The following is a 12761-nucleotide window of genomic DNA, read 5'->3' as shown; positions in this document are numbered from 1 at the left end:
GTGGAGAAGTCAAAGCTCTTGCCCATCTGTCCCCACTCACCACACACCGAGCTTCGGGACCCCAGCAATGACTCCCTGAACAGAAATCAGGGGCAGTGACTGCCTTCCCCCTCCAGCCCCTCAGCCCACTCTCGGCATGGGCTATTGTGTGTTACAGGATTTCATAAAGAAGAAGATTACCAGGAACACGGGGTCACAGCTGTCCTATTGCTTTCTACAAGAGAACAAAGACCACATGTACAATTTCAGAGCTAGGAGACTGTCAGCCAAATCAGGGAGAATAGGATGAGAAGATGAGGGTCATTAATGTTAGAGCCGGCAACTCAGCAGGGCAGAAGCAACTGAAAGCTGTTTTTTTTTTTCTTTTCTTTTTAACAATGAGATCTAGAGAATAGAAAATACACACATGGGAGGGGGAAGTGGGTGGGGGGAGAGGCTGGAAAAAGTTTCAGTGGTAGGCTTGGATAGTTTTGAAGAGCCAGGAAAAAGGAGTAAGGTCCTGCCTGAGGGAAGCTGAAGTGGGACTTAACAAAAACCAGGTACTGTGGTGCCAACCTGGGTTTGGTGAGATGAAACCAGAGACTTCATTCTGGTCACTTATTTACTTCCTAAAGATTTGCTGGCAGGGGAGGCAGAAAGATTAATGCTCTCAGCATGAGCTGGCTTGGTCCTGAGGTTGAGAGGGTTTTGAAGTGTCTGGCTAGGGGAAAGAGAGGGGAGGCCAATATGGCGGCTGTTGAAGAAGGAACCCCTAAGCCTGCTGTCGTGGGAGGTTGCTCCAGACCTCTCTGACTACACCTGCATGCTCGAGCCCACATCACGAAGTCTCTCTCTCACGGGAGCGAGGGGCTCAGACGTTCTGTGGTGTACGATGAGCTCTAAAACACAACATAAAAGTGAACAGGAGTGGAGAAGAAATCTGAGTTCGATGGCGTGGACTAGGACAAAGACAAGGTCATGTGAGGCTCTGCTGACCACCGTCAGTGTCCTTCCCCCTCCCCACAAGTTTGGTTCTGGGAATATTACTCAAACAATTGTGACAACCATGGCTGTGGCCGGCAGATGGGGAGCCCACCTGAGGGCATGACGTGGACTTGCCTGCCTTTCTCACCTCCTGGTGCCTAAATTACTCCCTGAGTCTCTCTGCACTTCTGCAACGTCTTTTGCTCTGGGATTCAGCTTCTGGAGAATGCAATTCTTTTTTTCTTTTTTTTTTTTTTGACAGGCAGAGTGGACAGTGAGAGAGAGAGAGAGGAGAGAAAGGTCTTCCTTTGCCATTGGTTCACCCTCCAATGGCCGCCGCGGCTGGCGCGCTGCGGCCAGCGCACCATGCTGATCCGAAGGCAGGAACCAGGTGCTTCTCCTGGTCTCCCATGGGGTGCAGGGCCCAAGCACTTGGGCCATCCTCCACTGCACTCCCTGGCCACAGCAGAGAGCTGGCCTGGAAGAGGGGCAACCAGGACAGAATCCGGTGCCCCGACTGGGACTAGAACCCGGTGTGCCGGCGCTGCTAGGCGGAGGACTAGCCTAGTGAGCCGCAGCGCCGACCCTGGAGAATGCAATTCTATGGCTGTCTGTCAAGACGTCAAATGACAGAGTATACCACATTGATCAAAAAGATGGACTGAGAAACAGGAAAAAAGGTCTTTAAAATGCAGAGGATGCATGGCATACTTCAAACACAAGATAATAAGCTGCCTAAGGTTAATTTTAGGGCACTGAAAAAGGTGCATATATAGCAACAGGTATAATAATTATTGAGAAAGGACAGAAATCAGGGACAATTCCAGGAGTCTGGAGGGCCAGGGTGGGATCACGGAGGATATATAATGCCAAGATAATGAAGACCCCTCCAGTTAGAAGGCTTGTCCAATGGTGCATAGCAGGAAAGGTGTCCTGTGGTGACACAATTGTGAGCTACAGCTCCACATCAGAACCACAAGATGTGGTGGACTGGAGAAAGTGGATCTGGTCCAATCTGAGCTGCATCTACATCATGTAGCCAAAGTGAATGTTTGCCACTCTTAGAGGCTGGCCCCATGCTGCCTGGACACACACACTCTCTCTAACACACACACACACACACACACACAGGCTTGAAATATAAATATTGGCATGCCAATTCCTAATATTTGAATGTTGATAATTAATTCAAAGTTTGCAAAAGACTGTAAGGGCCAATAAGATACATCTGCACATTAAATTCATCCTCAATGCCACCACAATATTACCAATAAATAGAGAATTCAGGATTGACTAAGTATGAGTTATTAACATAAACCTTGTGCTTCATCTATAAAAAATGAGAACAATATCTGTTCCAACTTCCTCACCGATTTATGTGAAATGATACCTTGAAAGTATTCTATATATTCTATAATACTTCTATGCTATGTTTACATTATCTTGATTTTTATGAAGACATTTGATAAGACCACAAATTAAGTTCCAGTGAATTAGATGGAGAAATCAATGCTGAATGATAGCACGATTTGGTTGGATGCTCATCTGGCTGAACCATAACTGGACATCAAGGATGAATGACTAAGTTCATGTGACTTCCCCTGAGAATCGTAACTGCTCCCCACTAGCCTTCCCTCTCTTCACTTCTCCTTTTGCTTTCTTGATTACACCACCTGTTTTACTTATTGTCTTTCTTCTGGCAATAGCATAAAGTGCTTAAAGACAGAAATATGTGCTATTTTGTTCACTGCTGTATCCCAAATGCCTAGAGAGGTATCTGGGATAGTCAGTAAGTATTCAGTAAATACTCATGGCATAAATGACAGAAGAATCTGTAGTGAGGTTTTCAGTAATATGATCTGACGCCTTTCACTCTTCAGGATCTCAACAGTAGGGTGGATGAAGATTCATTGAATAAAACTGTAAATGACCTAAGATTGGAAAGGAAAAGTAACAGAAGGGATGATTGAAACAAAGGTTAAAACTGCCTGAACAAACTGAGATGTTGGGTTGAATATAAATGATTCACCTTTAACTGATATGAATGTGGAGTCCTGCTTTTAATTCCTAAAACTCAGCTTCATGAGTTTGGCAAAGAAAAACCTGGCTTAGCACCAGTGCTGTGGCATAGAGGGTAAAGCTGCCACCTGTGGTGCTGGCTCCCATATGGGCGCCAGTTTGAGTACTGGCTGCTCCACTTCCAATTCAGTTCCTTGCTAATGTGCCTGGGAAAACAGTGGAAGATGGCACAACACCTTGGGCGACTGCACCTGCATGGGAGACCCGCAAGAGACTCCAGGCTTCAGGCTTCAGATCAGCTCAGCTCCAGCTGTTGTGGCCATTTGGAGAATGAACAAGTGGATACAAGATTTCTCTGTCTCTGTCTCTGTCTCTCTCTGTCTCTCTGTCTCTCTCTGTCTCTCCCTCTCTCTGTGTAACTCTGCATTTCAAATAAAATAAGTCTTGAAAAAAAGGAAAACCTGGCTTAATGCCATTTTCATTGACTGTGTATTCGAAACAACAAGAAGGTGGTCAGATAATGGGGTGGAGCAGTCTTTCAAATTAGAATTCACTCAGAAGAAAATGGTCAAAAGTCTTTATTTAATGGCCATTGACTAGAACCAAAAATGTTGACCAAATCAAGGGCAAAACCTTGGTGTTGTCTTTGATTCTATTATTCCACTTATAGATAGTCAGGAAATCACATTGCCTACCTTAAAATACTTTCTTCTAAAACATTTTTCAGATCCCACTCCTCTGCATGTGCGCATTTCATGCAGAGAAAAGCAGAAGTCCTTAAAATGACCTCCCCGTTGCTCCATGGCCCTCTCTTCCCCTCTCTGATTCACTCCCAATATTATCCTACTGTGTTCCAGTTGCCCTGGTTTCCTTGCTGGAACAAGCAAACACCCAGGGCATGCACCAGCAACAGTAGCACTGGGCACAGCCTTGCATGCAGGCCAAGTTATCTCTTCTTCGCCAGAGTCGCCAGGAGGTTTGCTCATACTGCATCAAGTTTCAGCTGCCCTGCTCCATGGGATGCATGACCCCTATTTCTCTGCTAGAAAGCCTCATCCCCCCAGTAGATATTGCTCCTGCACAACCAAGCTTTCTCTGATCATTCAAACCTTCCCTGATATTTCCCTCTTAGGAACACCAAGTGTTTCTGCTGTCCCAACCAGAGTTCTATAGGATCACAGTTTTACCATTCCATTTAGTGTACAGCCACGTTTGTGCTATGAGGACAGAGTTGAGTTAATTTTTATTTTCATTTGATTTAGTTTTTAGCAGATATTTGAAGATACAGATCTTCTAAGAACATGATGAGATTCCCTTCCTCCCTCCCTCCCTCCCCTTCTCCTTCTCACCCTCTTTCCTTCTCCCAGCCTTTTTTTTTAGTTAAGATTAGATTACATATTTTAAATTGACATTACAGTAAAAAGACTTAATATTTCACTGAATAACATGTTAAAGCAAAAAGACTCTAGGTTGGTAGGAATATAAACAATGGCTATAAATAATTGAATGGAAATGATATGTGATTACTTTAAAATTTACTGTATCAAGGTAAAATGGACAAAATTGAGTTATAACAAACTCTATGGAACACAAAACCAAACATGTTTACCATGGTGCCCTTTGGAGAAAGGTTGGCTAATCCACTGTGGCACTCTCTTATTTCTCAATCTTGCACAGTATATGATTAAAAACATGACCTCATGAGCCAAACAAGTCTGTTTTTGGCATGTGTTCCTTCATTTATGAGCTACATGATCTTGGGAAAGTTACTTGTTTTTTCTGAGCCAATTTTTGCACCTGCAAAATGGAGAGTAAAAATCTCAGTGCTACGAGGAGTGTTAGATAAAATACTCTGTGCTAAATGCTGACAAACAGTGACTACTCAGCGTGCACCGGGTACTAACGCTGCTCTTATGTGTCATATTGTATTCCAGCTGTGGAGGGCCCGGTGGCTTCTGCAAGGTCACATAACTATTTGTTGGCAGAGTGTGATTCAGTTTTAAGCCCAAGGACATTAATGTACCTTAATGGAAAGAATAATGACTTCAGGATTTATAGGCCTCTACATTCTTTGAGCATGAGTCTCAATGTTAGCACCATTACAACACTCCTCAAGAAGTGCTGTCAGGCCATGGTGCTGGGATTTGCGGGAAGCTGTTTGTGGCCAGGGATTTTGTAACAACCCCCGTCCCCAAAAAAGAGGATCTGGGTCTCTATTCTGCTTCCTCTGAACCTAGAGACAGGCTGGGCAGAAATTTCTTGAAGACTTATCCTCAAGAAGTTTCTTGAAGGTCCTGAGGAGGAATGATTTTTAGCACAATGAGTAAGCAGAGACCTTGGAACCAGACTACCAGAGTTCAAACCCTCATTCTACCAACTTATTAGCTCTATTAGCCTCTGTATCTGTTCCTGTTCCTTAACCTTTGAACTCACATTTACCCACCTTTAAAACGAGGATAAATTAGTACTCATGCAACATCATGGTGCTGTGGGGGTGAAGACAGCTCACAGACTAATGGACTTAGAAGGGTCTGGCACATTATAAGCTCTTAATAAGACATAACTACATCCCAGTCCCTGTGAACACATTACCCCTCTCTGAATTCTACAGAAAGATCAGGCTGGCAAAGCAGAGTTTCTCCAAGGCAGACCATAGACCACAAATTACTAAGGAAAACAACCCAATGATTTTCAGACTAATCGGAGGCCTTACTAAGGATTGGCTGTATAAAGGCACTAGACACTGCTACTTGCCTTTGGACTCGTCAAGGGTCTCAGCAAAGGAGCGTCTTTGCATCTTGGTCAACATGATAGATGCTGGCTAACAAAACACACTTTTTTTTGACAGGCAGAGTGGACAGTGAGAGAGAGAGAGAGAGACAGAGAGAAAGGTCTTCCTTCCGTTGGTTCACCCCTCAAATGGCCGCTATGGCTGGTGCTGCACCAATCCGAAGCCAGGAGCCAGGTGCTTCTCCAGGTCTCCCATGTGGGTGTAGGGCCCAAGCACTTGAGCCATCCTCCACTGCCCTCCCAGGCCACAGCAGAGAGCTGGACTGAAAGAGGAGCAACCGGGACAGAATCTGGTGCCCCGACTGGGAGTAGAACCCAGAGTGCCGGCACCGCAGGCGGAGGATTAGCCAAGTTTGCTGCGGTGCCGGCCAACAAAACACACCTGTTACAAAGCCCTCTCCTGAGATGTATCAGGAGCTTCACCACAAAGCCCATGTGTGGCTCAGTGGACTCACCCCTGCCCTGCATGTCAGAAGTCAGCTCTTTATGAACCACTTTGAACGTGGAATCACTTAGACATAAGGAAGGCCACTGCTTGCCATATCTGTCTCTTATCCCAAGAACACCTAAGCTCTAGATCCGGGTCCTCCAATCATAGAGCTGAACAGATCACAGACAACTGGACAGAGTTTAAGGGTAATGACAAACGAAGAGCAATCCTCAGTGATTTCAGATTTCATATTTAAACTCTAATATCCAGCAAACAGCAGAGAAGTGGCCAGGATATGTGAGCCTACAAGTCTGATATCTGGATAAGCTCGGTCTTCCCAACCTGCCTGCCTCTATGGAAAGCTCGGACACGAGGGCCCTCCACGCTCATTCCCCCTTCACCAACAGAGTGTGCCAGCATTCACCCCAATCTGGGAAAATACATCCCTCTCTGCTCACCAGAGGTGGTCGCTCTGTCAGCTCCCGCAGTTTCTGGTTCAGCGATCTGCGTGCCTCCTGGAATTTGCTATCCAGGGCTGGAGAAAGAGTTCCCACCAGCCCCAAGATCATGTGGCTCTGCAGAAAGTTCCTGCAAAGGCAAAAAGGACCCCATACATGTCCCAGGGTTCTGGGGAGTCCTCAGTAAAAAGTCTCCCCTTAGGTAAGTCATCTTGATCCTCCTGGGGCAGCCCCTTTTCCTCCATGCGGATAAGGAACAGCAATTTTGACATGCAAACAAGCCGAGAAGATCTTTTTTGGGTGTGGGGTAGGATGGGTTCGGAGAATGACAGAAGGAACTAGATAACGTGGCAGCCTTCTCAAGTGCCAGGGGGAGAAAGACCAGGCTAGGTGATGGCTGGACAACTCAGATATAAAACAGCTCCGTCTAGTTCCACACCCAGAGGTCTCAGTGCATGTTAAGATGCTTCTCCTGAGCACCACTGCGTGGTATTCTGCGACTTCTCCTGGGCAGGAAGCCACTGGCTCAGAGTGGTGACCACACAGGTAGCAGGGAACACAGCTCAGTGTAGAGCTATCTTTCCACGGCCCCCACCTTGCTCGACTTACTGATCCCATCAGAATGCTCTCAGGATTTCTTCCCCAAGAAGGCTCCCGAAGCCACTCACACCACCGGGAAATGGCCCCTCCCACAACTTCATCCCCCAGAGCACCCCTGCCTTCTCCAGCTCCGGCTCCCCGTCCCACGTGCCTCCTGCTCCTGCCCATAGCACTCGGCTGCAGGAAAGACATAAATGCCCTCGGCTGTCCCCAGCAACTGAGCCGTCCCCAGTGACTGGGCCTTCCAGGTGGAGGTGCTGTGCCCAGCAGACCGTGTGTCTGGCTGGCCCTTGTATACTTCAATTCAGCTGTTCTCCCTTATCCTGAACACCTGTCTGCCCCTTTCTGGTTTGTGCCCTCTACTCCACTCCATCTCTGCCCCAAGATGTGGTCAGTGCCTCTCTCCTTCCCAGTAGGCCCATCCTGGCCTGCACTCCCATGATCTCATTGGCCCCTGAGACCTGTGAACCATGGGCTCTCTTCCCGTCTCCCCCACCCCCAGTCCACTTGGGACAAACCTGTGTTTCACCAGCAGCCCTTCTACCAGCTGTGACATATTCTTCACGTACTCCAGGTCATGGACCACGAGGGGCTGTGAGGGGCTCAGCAACATGGGTGTGAAGGTTGCTTGCAAGCAGGACAACCAGTCGATAGCAGGGGCCATTTCCTTATAGGAGGGACACAAGGCTGAGGGGGAAAGGAAAGGAAGAAGAAGGAAGGGAAAAGGGCTTCCCCTTGGGTTTGAGATAAGAGCAGTGACAGGTGTGGGCTTGGGGAGCGGACAGAGCCAAAAAGAGGGATGGAAGGATTGAGGGCACACGGAGGAAGAGGGCAGGGTGAAGAAAGTCTGGAGGGAGACCCTCATGCCCACAGGCCCCACCCAGGACCCCAGTTCCAGGCACCTGCAGTTGGTCAATGGTGACTGTATGGAAGAGCTTGCCCTGTGCCTGCCGCTGCTCCAGGGGCCTCAGGAACTGGAACAGCCGGGAGGTGATGGAGATAGACAACGAGGCGTGTTCTTGCACCTTGCCTGGGTCACCTCCCAGCAGGGTTCCGAGCTGATTCAGGTAAGTCAGGTATTCCCGCACAATCTGGGGGGAGGCAACCTCAGCCACGGGAGCCAGAGGCCCCTGGCTTCCTCCCGGCCTCTGAGGACAGGGCCTTGGTCCACACATCACCTTACCTGGGCATAGATCTTCTGTTCCTGCTCTTGCTTGAGGGGCGCATCAAACTCTGGCTGGTCTATCTAGACATAAGAGAGGCTGGAGAGAAGTGGGGAGCGAGGGCGATGGAGAGGGCAGGTATGGGGTGGTGGGGAAGATCGCATCTGGAGATGGGAGTAAAGAGTAGGCAGAGATGGAGAAGAGACAGAGTCCAGACATGGAAATGTGAAGACAGGGAGGATGACAACGCATTTGGGTGTACTCCACAAGACAGAGCGTAATAACCAGTGTCCAGAAGGGAACTATTCCTTATGCCAGGTCTAGAGTAAGGGAAGCATGGGACACCCATCTTGGGAGAAAATGTAAGAGGTACCAAAAGATGATCAAAATAAATATATTATTTTTAAAAATAAAAATTAATGCAAAGTCCATAGTGAATTAAATACTAAAACCTTATCATAGATTCCCCCAAAAATTCAAAATATATTTTTGATCTATTTTGAAAGACAATGGATGTTTTCAAAAAATTCTTCAACATATTTTTGATTCATTTTGAAAAAACACCTGTCTTTAAAAAAAATCAACACTGTCCATTGTAATCCATAAATCGTACTTTGGAAATTTATATTCATTAAATAAAAGTTAAAAAAAATAAAATAAATTCCAGTTCAATAAGCAAAAAAAAAAAAAAAAAAAAAAATCAACACTGGGCCCGGCGCTGTGGCTCACTTGGTTAATCCTCCGCCTGTGGCGCCGGCATCCCATATGGGTGCCAGGTTCTAGTCCCGGTTGCTCCTCTTCCAGTCCAGCTCTCTGCTGTGGCCTGGGAAGGCAGTGGAGGATGGCCCAAGTGATTGGGCACCTGCACCCACATGGGGGACCAGGAAGACGCACCTGGTTCCTGGCTTCGGATCGGCATAGCTCTGGCCATTGAGGCCATTTGGGGAGTGGACCAACAGAAGGAAGACCTTTCTCTCTCTCTCTCTCTCTCTCTCTCGCTCACTGTCGTAACTCTACCTGTCAAATAAATAAATAAAAATCTTTAATAAAAAAATCAACACTGATTTTTGATTTCTTAAAAATTATGTGTTTTCAAAATATTCACCATAAAGTTCTATTCTATTTTGAAAGAATAAATGAGCTTTTTTTCAAAAAATCTACAATGAACCAAAATTCGATATTTTGTTCATCATAGATTTCTGCCTTGATTTTTATGTTTAAGGATATTCTATTTTAACACTATTTATCTCAGTACTGAGTTCTGGGGATCTTCTAGAATTCTGTACCCCAGACAAGTACCCACACATCTCACTTCAGTTCTGACCTTAGTGTGCCTTGATTCTATTCCAAAGATTTTAGGTCCTACACTTCTTTTTTCTCCACTTTCAATATCCCATTTTCACCTGAAGATATGTACTTTTACTCTACCTTGGAAAAATCGCCACTTGATTCTTTCATCATGTTGTTTGTCCAAGTTTAAAGAATGCAAACGTGTCAATGTCCATTGTTTCAACCTCCACACTGTTCTGCTGAACTGCAATCTGTGTCCATTTCCATTACTGTCTTCTGACTACCTCGGGTTTCTAGGATTGTCTTCATGTTCTTCATTCTCTGAGCTCAGAGATCCTGGAATCAATAGTGGCTCCTTCTTCCGGAAGCTGCTGCCTTTCCCTTTGTGTCCAGCCATCCATGCTGGTCTAACTCCCACCATCCAGACCTTTCTTACTCTTCGGGGGCTCCATTTCTGCCCCTGCACCCTTCATTGGCTGCTCCCCCTGCGTCCATTCTCTTTGTTCTTCTTCCAAGAGTCCCTCCGAACTCCACTTGCCAGTAACCACCCTCCTCACATTCACAGGAATCAAAGCTATGGGGTCATATGGTGATTTCTCTGTCTCCTTCATTTGTATTCAGTCATCAACTCCTCTAGAAACTCTACAGACCATCGCCTACAGGATGAAGTCACCTAAATCCTTAGGCCTGCATTTTCCTTTCCATTTCTACCACTATTTCTTTTCTTTCTTTCTTTTCTTTTTTTTGACAGGCAGAGTGGACAGTGAGAGAGAGAGACAGAAAGAAAGGTCTTTCTTTTGCCGTTGGTTCACCCTCAGCGCATAGCACTAATCTGAAGCCAGGAGCCAGGTGCTTTTCCTGGTCTCCCATGTGGGTGCAGGGCCCAAGGACTCGGGCCATCCTCCACTGCACTCCCTGGCCACAGCAGAGAGCTGGCCTGGAAGAGGGGCAACCGGAACAGAATCTGGCACCCCAACTGGGACCAGAACCTGGTGTGCCGGCGCCACAAGGCAGAGGATTAGCCTATTAAGCCACGGCGCCAGCCCCATTTCTACCACTATTTCAGGACCTTTTAGTTTCCGCATCTCCAGGTTGACCTCCAAAAGTGCTGACTCAGCTGAAGCTCTACGCGCGCGCGCGCGCACACACACACACACACACACACACACGTCATAATGTTTGAAAGGCTTCAGTAGCTCTGTTTGTCTATTATGTCAACAGTTATCACGTTTACGGCTTTTGCAGACAGAAATAATCAGGCCCAAGGTGAGGTCTTCAGCCTTACTGTTACCTCCCACCACACCCCATCTGTATATCCATATTCTTGTTTAAACAGACCATTCTTCTCACTGACACCACAGAGAAATCACATCATTGCAGGTTCTTCCCTCACCGAAGACTTTCCTTCCAACCTTTCAACACCTTTCAAGCTTCACCTTCACCCACAAACATCAACTATGCTCCGAGCCTCCCCTCTGAGCTTTTCTTTAACTAGTTCAGATCTTAACTAATGCCCTCAGGCCGCATGGGTTAAACTCTTGAGCATACTGTTTAAAATTAAATGTTAGCATGGAAAGAAGGGGCCATCAAAGGAGGATATACTTTTCTCTGAAGAGAGGAGAGAACTTCCACTTTGCATATGGCCTTGTCTAAAAGCTGATGGAGTTTGTGAACTCAAAAGGCTTCCATAGCCTTGGCAGCTCACGTCAAGAGCCTCGGGTGATCACTGACGTCATGAGTGTCAGTTGTTAAATCAACAACAGGAGTCATTGTGCACTTGCTCTCAATGCTGGACCTCTGTCCTTAATGAGTTGTATTACAAAAATTAACGGTAAAACTTGTCTTCAAGCTGTACTTTATACTTTGTGTGTCTGTGTGGGTACAAGTAGTTGAAATCTCTCCTTAGTAAAGAGTTGGTCTTCTGTATATAAAGTCAATCAAATACGAATCTTAATGGAAAATGGAACAGGAAAGGGAGTGGGAGGTGGGATGGGAGTGAGGGTGGGAGGGCAGGAATGGGGGGAAGAAACACTATATCCCTAAAAGCTATACATATGAAAATTTGTATTCAATAAATAAAAACCTTCAGAAAATTAAATTTTAGTGTACCTTATACCGATGATCAGTTGTTCTTATATATTCATCCTATTATGATCTTGTGAAATTTTGAGAGTAGGGGCCAAATATCTAGCATCACATTGCTTACCACAATAGCAATGGCTCCCCTATTCATTTTCTCCCTCAACACACACCTGGCGAGGGCCCCAGCTGCCTAGCCATGCACCAGGTCCTGAGAACAAAGGTGAATGAGGTATGGTCCTGTTCTGAGGAGGCCCACAGTCATCAGTACAGAGTGTTAACTGCTGAAAGCACGAGGAGATGAGGGCTTCACCTAACTCATGGCTAGGGTGTCTATGAAGACTTCTTGAAGAGACAGCCACGGATGTCAGCACTGAAAGAATATGTTAGCATTTTGCAGGCTGAGTGTGGGGCATTGTTGCAGGCAAAGGAAGCAGCACATGCAAAAAAAAAGAGGGATATTCTCAGAGCTACCAGTGAGTCAGCATAGCTGAGAGTCTAAGGGGGCGGGAGGCAGCAGAAGATAAGGCTGGAGAAGTGTACAAGGACCAGATCATGAAGATACTAACAAGGCTTGGCTGAGGACTACAGACTAGATCCTGCTGACCTGGCAAGCCACTGAAGGCTTTTAAACAGACAGTATCTTCATTAGCTCTCGGTTTTAAAAGGTCCCTCTGGTGAAACTAAAGAGTAGAAGAGACCAGGGCAATCCCGAAGCTGGGAAGACTAGCTACGAGGCTCTGGGAATAATCCAAACTAGCAGTAGGAAGACTGCATCTGCTGCAACCTCTCAGAGATGGCACTGCCTCTCCCTTGCCCACCGTCACCGGGTTTCTCTGACTCTCATATCAGCAATTTTCCTTTCAAATGGGAATATTCTCTGCCCTGTACACTGGTCTTGTCTCCCCAACCTAAGAGATGATAGGTTAGAGTTCGAGGAGTGCACCTGTGTTTGTGCCAATCCATCCC

At 46.5% G+C, this 12761-nt stretch overlaps 1 protein-coding gene across 2 annotated transcripts in view; it reads right to left on the bottom strand.

The window, feature by feature from the left end:
- KEL (Kell metallo-endopeptidase (Kell blood group)) overlaps positions 1-12761 on the bottom strand; it is a 304774-nt gene that overhangs the window by 4875 nt on the left and 287138 nt on the right. For both annotated transcript variants that reach the window (XM_070071387.1, XM_017342677.3), the window contains exons 7-10: positions 8444-8506; positions 8163-8351; positions 7779-7927; positions 6661-6790 (exon numbers count right to left, since the gene is read on the bottom strand). In XM_070071387.1, the coding sequence (XP_069927488.1) occupies positions 6661-6790; positions 7779-7927; positions 8163-8351; positions 8444-8506 (531 nt within the window). The remainder of the gene's footprint in view (positions 1-6660; positions 6791-7778; positions 7928-8162; positions 8352-8443; positions 8507-12761) is intronic.

The sequence above is a fragment of the Oryctolagus cuniculus genome, chromosome 3, assembly GCF_964237555.1.
Source record: "Oryctolagus cuniculus chromosome 3, mOryCun1.1, whole genome shotgun sequence".
Taxonomy (NCBI): domain Eukaryota; kingdom Metazoa; phylum Chordata; class Mammalia; order Lagomorpha; family Leporidae; genus Oryctolagus; species Oryctolagus cuniculus.
This window is presented reverse-complemented; position numbering and strand designations above follow the sequence as displayed.